This window comes from Lipophrys pholis, assembly GCF_963383615.2.
Source record: "Lipophrys pholis genome assembly, chromosome: 14".
In the NCBI taxonomy this organism is placed as follows: Eukaryota; Metazoa; Chordata; class Actinopteri; order Blenniiformes; family Blenniidae; genus Lipophrys; species Lipophrys pholis.
This window is the reverse complement of record NC_137633.1, coordinates 9,961,112-9,974,350: the sequence shown is the minus strand read 5'-3', so window position 1 is coordinate 9,974,350 and position 13,239 is coordinate 9,961,112. Positions and strand designations below refer to the sequence as shown.

At 40.6% G+C, this 13,239-nt stretch overlaps 1 protein-coding gene across 1 annotated transcript; it reads left to right on the top strand.

The window, feature by feature from the left end:
• Positions 1-5,865: 5,865 nt before the first annotated feature.
• LOC308119694 (gap junction alpha-10 protein-like) lies at positions 5,866-12,241 on the top strand (the record flags this gene model as incomplete). Its single annotated transcript, XM_080479844.1, has 4 exons — positions 5,866-6,074; positions 9,695-11,134; positions 11,995-12,021; positions 12,203-12,241. The coding sequence occupies exons 2-4, from the start codon at positions 9,722-9,724 to the stop codon at positions 12,239-12,241; spliced, it is 1,479 nt and encodes a 492-aa protein (XP_080335970.1). The 5' UTR covers positions 5,866-6,074; positions 9,695-9,721.
• Between the last annotated feature and the right edge of the window lie 998 nt (positions 12,242-13,239).

Below are 13,239 nucleotides of genomic sequence, written 5' to 3'. Positions count from 1 at the left end.
TGAAAGTACACCTCAAGCAAGTTTAAAAAAAAAAGTTGAACTTGGAGTAGTAATTTTCAGTGCTCTTTCCACCTCTATTCCTTTCATGTTTCAGTTCACTATAAGAATATCCGGCAATAATGTGTAAAATATACATTTAAAGCACATTGTTTGCATTTTCTCAGTTTAAAGAATAAAAGTATTGGCTGCAGAAATACACATTGAAATATGCAAATATTGATACTAATTGTGGATGTATTCCGTACCAATTTCTAATTTAGAAAGTCCCAGAAAATGTAAATAGTTAAAATGTTAAAGTCCTACATATGGATGCAGAACAATGATTTGACCAAAAATTTGCCATAGACTGATTTTTTTTTTTAAACACTTGTTTGGATAGATTAAAGTGTTGGACATCCTGAACCAGGAGAGGGTGTCTGAAGAGAGGACGAACATGATCTCCAGGATGGAGCAGAAAGCTGCCCAGGTCAGACAGGAGGCCCAGTTGGAACAGGTATCACTTCAGACTTCAGGTTTTATTTCAGATTGGGCCAGAGGCTCAGTTATACTTGCTCTATTAGTTCAAAGTCTAATAAAAAAAGAAAGCCACAGATTTTGTTATAAATATTGGAATTTTAGTCTTGAATACCTTTGGTATTGTGGGCAGAAAGGCATAAAAACAAATAACAAAGGTATATTTACAGTCCATAACTCCTTTATAGTATATCCTTTTGGCACACAGTTTGGCCCGCTGGAAGAAAAGTGTGACAGTTTTGTGATTTACAAGACCAAGTCTTGGCCAATTTAAGACATCTGTAGGATTACATAATTACTTGTGTTTTCTTGTATTTATTTATTTTTTAATCATTAGATTATTATAGATAGTCTACCTTTAATCTCGACGCATTGACTCTGAGGACTCCATAAGTACAATGCTGAGCACCACAAGACCTGCTGAACTAACTAAGCATCTTCTTTTGACCTCACAGCAGCTGTGTTTTATATCTCCAGCAGGCAGCAGTGAGACATGAACTGAAGAAGTGGTGTGTGTCTAAGGTCAAGGACTTGGACGTCCACATCTCAGCTGAAGCCCAGTATTACAAGCTCCTACCCTCACCATCAATGGAGCGCTCTGTGGTGGAGGCTCAACTCGAATCTCTCCCCCTGCTGTCTGTGTTCTCTGGCGACAGCAGCACTTCGCTGGCTACCTATGTTAACATCCTGCCGTCCAAGTCCAGCCACAGTCTGAGGGGCCCTGAGCAGGAGCAGACACCCAGCGGGACGTATTTTGAAATGAAAGTGGACAGGTCGCCAGGTATGTGAAGAACAGCATGTACATTTTACCTGCGATATTTAAGTAAGTACTGGCACTTAAACAGCTTTACTCACTTGGTGAATCTCGTAATGCTGTGAACATTTTGTTCTTTTCTATGACATAGCTAGACAGAGATCCACCTCAGCTCTTTGTAGGCAAAAGAGTGTATTGATTATTTTCACAGATCAGTACATAGTTAGACAAGGTGACGTGAAAACACAAACCATAAGCTGCCTTGGTCAAAAACGAGGAAAAAGACAAGATAACAAAAGGTAAGAAAGGCTGGAACAACTCATCAGACCTTGTAAGTCCCTGTTCTGAGACGTGATTTACAAGGTCAGATGTGGCTGAAAACCCCCCAACAGCACACTGGTTAAAATGAATAGAGAAGTGTGGCTGGTGAGACAAGACACAGGTGTGCACATTCAGAAGGAGGGCAGCTGATAATCAGTGCAGGACACACAAGGGGGAAAACAAGTCAAACCTGCCCTGAAACAACGTGGACTTTTAATAAATTAAGTGCAACACTGCCACAGAAAGAAACAAAGCCAGAAAAACAAAGATAAACACTTGACAAATATTTTTCCAGTGATATGACCATAAACAAAGAAACAAGAAACAGATCAGTTCATTTGGTCCGTGTACTTGATTTGTTAGATAATTGTGCAATTAAAGAATAGAAAGGGAGATCTCTTCTTTGCAGGCATTGCACAAATTGTTGACAGAGTAATTTCTGTCTTTTATGTTATTGTCAAAGGGAAAGGGCGGGCTGTGAAACTATAAAATGTGAATAAAAATACCTCAGTTTAAAAACAGTGATCAGGGTCATTGCTGATGCAACTTAAGAAACAGTCATCAACAATATGTAGTAAAAGTAGAATCCATTCACCATGCCATAAAAGGTGAATTAAAAAACTAAAATTTTGACCTTTTTTTTAATGTGTGACAAAGAAGTTGAACTTGACAGCAGTTTCTGATAACCAATAATGCAAATGGTTCAGTCGCTTGTTATAAATTCTGCCAGCTTGATACTGCTGGGAACTGGGATAGTTTCCAGTTGGGGAAGTTCCATTTCCCAGTTTACTGAGTTCAGATAAGAGAGACAAACAAACAATATAGTCAAATCAAGCAGTGCAGCGTTTTAACTGTATCCACCACAAATAAGCTCATCGTCATATGCATCAGCCAAGAAGTGGATGAAATATAGCACTGGAGGTATGGTTTTTTCCCCACACACATTTCCACCAATTTTTATACAACTGTTATTTTTTGTGTGAAATTGCTGGTATGAATCTTAGCTTTGCGGCAAGCGGGAGTGGTGTTATGTATGTCTACGAGCGATAAGTGAAAAATTACTTTCTTAACTCTTACTAAAGCGACTGCGTTGTTGAGTGACCAGGTGGACAGCTTATGGATGCAACTTCCCACATTACTCAGGGACGCTCCATTAGCTCGTTTTTATTAAGAGAGTTTAACTCGTATGGCCCAGCCAGAAAAGACCAATTTTACACCAATGCATACAGAAAAGCTGATTTGTTGGAAACTGCTTCTAAAAAAACCAAACTAGAATGGACAATAATTTATTGATTCGTATTTCTCTGATCTCTCCCTTCTGCCCTCAGATGACTATGAGAACACGGCCCTGTTCCCTCCGCCTGCCAAAGACTCATCAGGTATCCTGCAGGAATCTACTGACCCCCGATGGCAGAGTCCAGGAGTGCAGGGGAATCCCATGGCAGCTGTGGTGCCTCTGTTTGAGGAGGGATTCTCAAGCAGCAGCAGCCAGTCCAGCATCAGCGGCCAGAGGCCCCAGATGATCCCATCACAGGAGCAGAGCTGTGGCACACAGCGCCGGAGAGGCTTCAGAGGGATGAGGATGCGTAGCTGCAGGCGTGCAGGGATACGTGATGATGGCACCAAAACACTGGAATTCTTCATTGACCGTCCTTCTGAACCCACATTCAACCAGGAGAGGAACAACCTCCATGCTATGGAGGTGGGCAGGAAACCTGACATTCAAAAAAACAAAAAAACAAACCATAATCATTCGACAAAATCTGATTTGGCTTCTCATTTAAACTGATCCTGAAACTACTAAAACTGACTGCACGTGTGCTGCTATCCCTCTCTGTCAGGTGACGCATCGCTTTTTTGAGACGGTGTCTACTCAGTTGGAGCGTTGGTGTCAGAGGAAGATCTTGGAAGTGGAGCAGCAGGCTGAACTCAGAGCCCAGCAGGACAGGAAGGAGCTGCTGCAGAGAATTGGTACACTGGAGGAGGAACTTCAAAGGCTGAGAACCAGTGAGAACATGGACGGGCAGCTTTCACACTGACAGTGATTAATGCTGCAGTGATGCTAAAAACTGGGGTCATGCAAATAATACATGACGAGCAAGTATATGGAATACCTGGGGTGAGATGAAGAAATGCACGTGGAATTGAAGATTAGTTTTGTATCTGAGCAAACCTCAGTTTATAGTTGTGAAATTAAGATTTAGAAAAAGAATAATTCAAACCCCCCTGTCTCCCCATCATCATATTGTACCTCATAGTTAGACTTTGAGACATTTGTAGAGGCCCCGGTTGAAGCCATAATTTATGTCAGTGCCTCTTTCATGCTTCAATAAAACACCCTTCATCCCTCCAAAAGAGCAGGAAAAGTCGACTACTTTGAACAAGCCTGCGATAGTGCGAGAGGAATTGGATGTCAAAGATTTCTGTGTATTGACACCACTACAGGAAGTGAAAGTCCTCTCACCCTGTGAAGGAGGTGACAGGGCACCCGACATGCGGGTGAGCCGAGGTCTGGCGCGACCAGAATGTCAGACCAGACAAAGTCCTGCCTCTGCTGCTGCTCAGCTTTCAGTCTGCCGGCTGGGTGGAGCTCCCGGTGAAGCTGGTTGTGTAACCCAATGATTCTGGTGTGACATCTGGCATTTGGCCTCAGCGGCCACAGCAGCAGCTTCTGAAGGGAAAATCAAATCAATGCTCCATTGACTCTGTCAGAGCGCGATGGAAACCTAATTAAAGGCCCTACAGGCACAGCTGGTCATTTTATGCAGCCAAGCAGCAGCGCTTTCAAATCAAGCCAGTAATATGTACTACTGCTTACACTGAGGGAGGGGGTCTGTGCACATAGACATGCTACAGGAGGCCTGGGGCGTTCACTTTGAGGGAAAAAGTGACAAATATTTTCACTTAAGTTGCACAAAATGCTTTCACGTCGATGCAAATGTGTAATTGTTTCATTAGGTTTTGAGGTTGTTTATTTCTTTAGCTGCAGAGTGATAAATTCATTTAGCGAAACAATGTTGTGATACACGCATTCTGTAAAAATATATTTTAAGCAATATTAATTAAGTCAAAAACATTATGAATATTAAGTGGTATGTTCATGCCTTTTGCGGCAGTTGTTCAGATAATGTGCAGTGCTTATTTGTCAGCATTGTCACCGGTAACGGCCTTGGGAAATAAAGGTGATTAAACTGGAAAGTACCAAACCCTGCAGTGTGTAGCCCTGAAGCTAAACTGTAGAGTTCACAGAGTTCCTATGTCGGGCCATCATGCAGCGCTCAACACTCTACATATGACCTTGTTGCAGCGGCTGTGCGTTACAGGACCAGTTGTTTGTGACCGTTTCCACCGAAACAGCGTGTGTGCTGAGTGTGGAGTAGAAGTGGTGTGTGGATGGATAGCCGAACCAAATTGTGTAATCCTAAATAATCCTTCACTGTAAACTGTTATTTAATTGAACTTGTGAGGTACTTGTGTGTTTGGATGTTGGATGTAATGTTTTTTTGTCTACTCTATGAAGAACACTATGTGTGTGTGTGTGTGTGGGTGGGTGGGGGGGGGGGGGGGTGCTAAGGTGGGTGGAGTGCTTGTAGATACAGCTGTTACATGTTATTACATTATATGTGTTGGAAATGGTCTGCTATGGTTGTCTGCCATCCTCGACACCTGCTGCAGGTCCTTCCTGTAAAACATCACAAGGCACAAGGCAAAGCATTAATCTGTTCATTATCTACTGTTATCATAGTTTTATTAAAATAATATCATAATCATTGTTGATTTTCTTTATAAAAAGGTCAACACCAAGGCACAAACACTTTCTTTTTCTTTTTTTACAATGTGCATGGAACGAGTTCACGCAGCAGGGGAGGTAAGTCAGGCATGCATGCATTGACAACAGACATCTCACACACACACACACACACACACACACACACACACACACACACACACACACACCTCAATATTACAGGGTGGCCCTGCTTGTGTTGCAGTGTCCGCATTGAACCAACTTCACTGACCTGAATTTAAAGCCTCCTTGTCAGCTCGCAGACACATCCGAATGTCGGGGGTACCGAATAATTCAGGGTGTTTGTAAAACACCGACTATGAACGCATATCACAGCTCTCTGTCACACTGGGTGATATTGATGGCGCTGGTTGGAGTTGGCACTGCTGGCATGGGAGAAGGGAGTGGGGAGGGGGCTTTGTCCCGTCGGGAGGCAATCGATGCTCACATCCTGTGAACCCTACATGTAACACGGGAGAGCACTCCCAGCACACAGACAGCCACAGAGCACACAACCACCCAGGGAGACAAAGACACCCGGGAGCAGAGGGATGTGGACTGCGGTTTGCGATCAGGATAAAAGAATCTCCAAAGCCCTCAATGGGGTAGCCACACAGACGCTGTCAACTCGTGAAGGATGATGGAATGAACATGAAGAAGTGTACCGAGAAGCCAAGAGGGAACTCCTACCAGTGATATGTAAGTGCTGCTGGTGGATGACGCATTGAGTGGAGTCATGTTGTTATGTCATGCCCTCAGAAACGTGCAGTGTTTATTTTCAGGAATGACAGTAAAGGCCTATTTCATGCTATTATCGTCAAACTCATATTTGATTTTTTTTTTAAAGATCTTATGAAGGAACTAGCTCAATATTGGGATGTTTTTATGGAAAACTTTGCCCAACATTTTATTTGAAGAAGATTGAGACATAAATTAAAATTTGCATGTCTGAAATAGAATCCATGTGGCTTCACATGGAGATAATGCACCAGTATTTTTAGACTTCGGTTCCAATTCGATAAATTCTTAAACCCATCTAAAGTTGTCCTTTAAAAGACATCAGTTGCCTGCTCACAGCTGTATTTGTATTCCATTGTATTTTTTTTGAAAACTGCAAAAGGCAAAACAATTTTATAGTATTGTCAGTGTTCTGTGTTTTTGTCTTTGGTCTGGCCAGGCCTGTGCTGGGACTGAGCTTGCGTTTAGATGTGTGTGATTGACAGTTTTCTCCAGCAACGTCTGATTGGACAGCCACCTTGTTTACAAGGTTATTAGGGGGCGGTTACAAGCAAATATGTTGTCAGTTTACTGACAAAGCTGCTTGTTGAGTTTGGATGGACGTTACATCCATTTTTAAACCGCCCTGTCCGTCTGTTGATGTGTTCGGTGTCAAGTTAGGATTACATATTATACATTTTATGATTCATAGCCTATTGTCAATAGTTAAACGGCCATTTTCACAGGGCTAATAGAAACACAAACACACACACACACACACACACACACACACACACATGACACCTTCAGGCAGTTTTGAATCACCCACTAACTCAACATGCATCCGTTTGGATTATGAGATGGAGCAAGAGTACTCAGGAAAACAAAACAAAAAAAACACATGCAAGCATTATAAGAACCTACAAACTCCACACTGAAAAGCCTGGAGCACATCACCACGATACATTCACTTCAGCAGTTATTGGATTTATCCAATAATTTTGTACCGTGAGCTTCATTTTTGTCAAAAAACTATTCGAAACACTAAAAAAACAAAACTGTTGCCCTGGTTGACTTTCACTTTGAAAAGCATGAAAAGACTTGAATAGATTTTTCACACATTGTCACACATGAAAATACTCCCAAAACAACCCCCTGAAAAGGCATTGTTCTCTCACTAATGTCTTTTTTTTTTTTTTTTAACAAACATCATACTGAGTAACAGCAACTTTATATTGAATGGAATAACTGGGTTTATTAACCTTACTTCATATTTTTTTAAGATTTCACTGAAAGTGACCGGCGCTATCGTGGTTTGTTGTAGTAGTAATATGTTTGGCCCTTCATTTGTTTACTTCACTGTCATTCAGCAAAGCTTAATTGAAGTATCTCTTGTGTATACCTCCACATTTTACCTTCAGGGTTGAATGGAAAAGTTATTATTTTTTTGGTTTGATTTAAAAGTTGAGGTATAAATAAAACCTAAATTGATATGATAAAACACTGTACTAACAATCGACAACAATATCTAAGGTCAACTTGATAAACTCCAACATGAAGATTTTAGAATAAACATACAACAAAGAACTATGAAGTACATTTGCAGCAAAAGAACAAATCCTTGCATGAAGTTCACAGATTATCACATTGTTGTATGTAAACATAATAATGCATACATGCATAGTAGAGATATGTGACATACTACATGACAACATACTGTACACTAAGGAAAGGGGTTTTTTTTCACTTGAAATTAAAGCTGCATATATATTATATATTTTTGGGGGGTGACTATCCTCAATAATCCAATTTGTTATTGACCCTAAAACTGAATGATCTCTTACAGTTATTATCAATATGGAGGTGTGCATTCCAGCAAATTGCCTCTTTAAGAATGCAGCAGTAACAGCAAATGAAATATTTAAACCAATAATGTGATTAATGATTGAACTGTTAAACTCATTCCACAAGATCATTAGTCTACAAACAGCTAATCTATAGCTTTCAGGGAACAACAGTTCATGCAAACTCCACCGATTACATGATTCTGATGATTCAGTCAGCCTGACTGACTTCAGGTGCAAAATGACAGCAGCAATTACAATGACATAAAAAGGTTTTGACTTTCGTGTGAGTTATATAGACTCGAAGGAAGTCAAACTTGAGACATCACAATGTATATGTGATGTGCTATAGAGCTCTAAGTTAATTTGACATTTTTAAGCAATGCAGCGTACGTGCAGCTATAGTGCATTAGCAATAGTATCTCTGAATAATGAATTTTGAAGTAGAAGTGAAGTGTGGAGATTTTTTTTTTTCCTACGAGCATCATTCAATTCATGGGCCAAAGCTATAAGTCATAATGTGGCATCTGCTATATGCGGATGATATTGTCCTCTTGATTCAGTTGCATGAGGGCCTTCAGCATCGACTAGAGCAATTTGATGGAGCACTATAGGTCTGATTTACCAAGATCCTTTATAAAACATACTAAATTGCATGCTCAAGCACTTTTTTTGAATTTTGAGGTTGATCAACTACAAATAATAATGTGATTGTCTTCACACGCAAACAGGAGCATTTCAATGAGGGTTTCATATACATTACATCATGTTTATGTGCTTTGAAATATGTTAGATATGGAGTTGGACGTCTTGGTGTTGTTATCAAACATATTTGAACGTTATAGCAATTACATTTGAACTTGAGGATGGGGTTGGGGGTTGGGCACCAAGTGAAGCCCATGGGGAAGAAAAGCAACACATAAAATATATTATAATATTGTCCACAAATAAATAGTTCTGAGGATCCAGGTGAAGAAATACCTCTTGACGTAATAATAAATGGATGAAACTGTTTTCATATGTTCTCAATCACATAGTATGCAGTAATCTGGCTTATTTAAAGTTATTAGGGGAGGGATCCTGAGCTTGGCAGCAGATTCAGTTGCTGTATGAGAGCTGTGCAAAAACCCAAAGTGTTTACTAGTTGATATGCACTCCCAATTTCACATTATAATCAAATAGAAAAATTGGCAAAAAGATTGACGTAAGTGATGGAAGTGACCAAAACATTTTTTTTTTTTTTTTTTTTTTAGGGCGGTGAACCTAACTCTTCATGATGAAGTTAGAAGGTACCTTATGTGAAAGAAGTTCATTGTAGAATTTGGAGATTGTTCGGGCATGTGATCAAGGTGCTTCACTAGACACATCCAACTAGGATGAGACTTCAAATTTGTCACAGGAGCTGCTGGAGGATTCTTTTGTTTGGTCTGGGAAATTCCCCCAGGGGAGGCTTAACGAATTCTTGAGTATAGGAGTGTCTGTACATCTCTGTTCTCTATTTTGGCAGCCTAACGATTCATCTTTCAATCTCTACAAACGCTTGTCTGCCAAATGAAGTCAATTGTATTTTTAGTGTGAGAAAGCAGTGCAAACCATTGCATATATATGGTTTGTACTATACAGCATATGTTTAATCTTGATGAGTTTTATAGTGTGCCATGTAAATGAAATAAACCATGATAAATCTATGAGCAACCCGCACCTGATCTCTGGCTTTGTGGTACAAATAACCTGTATTCGCTTGCTGTGTCTCCCCAGTTTGAGTATGTGGCAGTGAAGCTTACCATGGGTGACTGGAACCTGCTGGGCAGCATCCTAGAAGAGGTCCACATTCATTCCACGATCGTGGGCAAGATCTGGCTCACTATACTCTTCATTTTTCGCATGCTGATCCTGGGAGCTGCTGCTGAGGATGTATGGGATGACGAGCAGTCCGAGTTCGTCTGCAACACTGACCAGCCAGGCTGCAAGGCCGTCTGCTATGACCGTGCATTCCCCATCTCCCTCATTCGCTTCTGGGTCCTGCAGGTCATCTTTGTGTCGGCGCCCTCACTGGTCTACATGGGCCACGCTCTCTACTGCATCCGAGCACTGGAGAAGGAGCGCCACAGACGACGCGCCCAGCTGAAGGAGGAGATGGACGATGCCGAGCTGGCATTGGATGAACACAAGCGCATAGAAAGGGAGCTGAGGAGACTGGACGAGCAGAAAAAGGTGAAGAAGGCTCCCCTTAGAGGCTCTCTGTTGAGAACTTACATCATCCATATCCTTACACGCTCTGCGGTGGAGGTCTGCTTCATCCTGGGCCAGTACACACTCTATGGAGTCCAACTGGAGCCCCTCTTTAGATGTGAGAGGCAGCCTTGCCCAAACAGTGTAGACTGTTACATTTCCAGGCCCACAGAGAAGACCATCTTCATGGTCTTTATGATTGTCATAGCTGGAGTGTCCCTTTTCCTAAACATTCTGGAAATATCTCACTTGGGCATCAGGAAAATCAAACAGACACTGTTCAGAGAGAGGTACACAGAGGATGACAGTCTAATTTACAGGTCCAAAAAGAAGACGTCCTTACCACATCTATGTGTAATGAGCAATGCATCACCACACAATGGGCCTTTGACTCAGACCTTCAAAGTGATTCCAGAGGCAGACATGAAGCCTCCACATTACAACTATGGGCTGAAAGCCAACCAGGAGGCAACAAGACACAATAGCTTGGCTCATCTGGGACTCAGTCAGACCGGCTATATTGTCCCTCAGCCCAGGATGCCACTGCGGTGTGGCCAGAACGATTCAATCCAAACCCTGCACACCACAGAGGTCCACACAGCCATACTGGACCATCATCAGGCCTGGACTTCTGTGGAGGGCAAAGCAACAGGCCTCGAGGACACTGATGAGGTCAAATACTCTCACCCTAACCAGTTGGAAGCTCTGTTGACCAGCAGCGCCTTAAGGCCCAGTGCTATCCGAGACTGCGGTGAAGATGACAGAAGGGAGTCAATGGGGAGTGAGCGCCTGATCCCGAACCCCAGGAAGACCAGCTTCATGATCAGGCCACCATCCGAGAGCCTGTCCTCTATGAGCCGCTCCACCAGTCAATCCTTACATTCGTCTGAGGAGTCGGATGAACTGGGCTCCCTGCAAGGAGACATGCCCATGATGCCGCCTCCCGGAGGCCGGAGAATGTCAATGGCAAGTACAGAGCAGAAGATGTCTGACCCACATAACACAGCACATCAATCCACCAATATTCACTCTTTTGAATCACAAACTTATAAGAGTTAATTTGCTAATTTGCTATTCATTGGTTATTGGGCAGTCTGTGTTTATGCAAAATTCTCAGTTGAACTGAAGAGAATAAGTGAAACAGTTCAGACGCTACTTAAAATAAAGCTCTTAAGTTTTGACATGAAGGCAATCGAACACAAAAAAAAGTTCAAAGTAAAAGTAAAATAAAGTAAAAGCCAATCAAACACAAAAACATGCAATATGACTCGAACTTTATGTTAAAAATCGATTGAAAGATTTTGTTCACCTACGGCTACTGTGATATTTAGTAAAAGTACTATATGTTATAATACTCAAGCACAGGTACAACGTAATCCTCACATATCACATTGTAAATAGCAGGTATTTGGTTCAAAGCACCTAGATAAAATTTCTATGTTCATCCACATTTCTCTAGCAAACCATAAATTATATAAAAATAACTGGCTAAAAAAAGTTACCTAAAGTAGGCAATTTCTATGTTTGCGAATCAAAATGTTTTAAAATGAGTGTACTCATTAGTAACTTTTAAATCTATCATAAATTACATATATACCATTTGTACTTAGGTCTTAGTAAAATGACGTTACCTGCTTGACAAAAAAAAACAAAGTAACAGTACTGGTTGCCAAAATACTACATATTTAAAGCAATGTGAGAATTTGTCAGCTGATGCATCATAATCTAGAAGAAACTATCAAAAACACAATTGTGTAAAGCAAGTCATATAGGTCAAATAGGTTAAAATTTTTCGCGAATTTGAATGTGAAACCTCTTTGAAACAGCTGCAGAACTGCAATGAGCGCTTGCAGGTATTTTTGCATAAGAATTGCGAATCGTCAGTTGTTAGGTAGATGGCATTGTGCATAAAATTAATCTATCAAAGGTTGAATATTCTGTTTAACAGTACAGACCTGTGGAGACCATTTCAACATTATTTTCTTAATCTTTCCGTTTTCAAACTTTGAACAATTTTCCTCTTTGTCCTTCCAGAGTATGTTCCTGGATATCTCCTCTATCATGAAGAAATGAAGCTGGCACGCCGTCAGAGCTGTGTTCCACGGTCACAAAACAGGGGATGAACTGTATCAGTGATCCAGCCATCAACATTGATCCACATGCTCCGGTCACATGGTGCTGGTAAAGCCAGAGAGTCAGCCATGATGAGGCCAAAGCCTGTCATGTTTAGGAAATGAAGCACCTTACACTGTCTACGTGGTGGTACTACAAAGAGAAAGGTTTTTAAAACTGTGGACATTTTTCATTGCATTAACTGATTTTTTCAGATTGTGAAGAAAGAGCAAACACTCCTAAGAGGAGATGTTTCTGGACTTTAATGCTCTGTTTCTAAAAAAAAAAAAGGAAATCAATGGCTTGATTAGAATCTGCCTGTATGTATATAGTCATTTATATGCAGTCATTTCATTTAAAATGTGATACTTTATATTATATTAACATTAAATGCTTCATAAAAAAAAAAACTAAAAAAAAACAGCGATCATTTTCCAATGTATATTTCATGAAAACAAAGGCACACATCACAAAATGTTACTTTGTGGAATTCTCATGCTTTTCACTTTTATTTCTCAACAGAAAAAAATGGCCTTGACAAAATGCTGTAATTTTTTTCTTATTTCATATCAAATAAGCAAGACATAACATGTTGCACAATATTTACAAAAGTCTTTACAAAACACAGGTTATCGAACATTCAAAAGGTTAAAAAAAAAAAAAAAAAAAAAAAAGGAAAGCAAATCAAAACTGCTGCATCTGCACTGAACAGTCATGTTGCAGGAAAACAAATGAAAAGATGTAAAAAAAAAATAAAAAATAAAAACTGGCTCACCAAAATCTACAAATACAATGTAACCACTGTATAAAGTTAGAAACAATGCCACGGAAACGGTCTAAATGTCTATCATACAGTCCTTACCCTAAAGATGAGGTATGCTGAATCAGCCAGGTAGATAAGTGTGAGTCTGTGTAACTGAGCCATACAAAATACTTCAATCTGATTGAAGTGGCCCCGA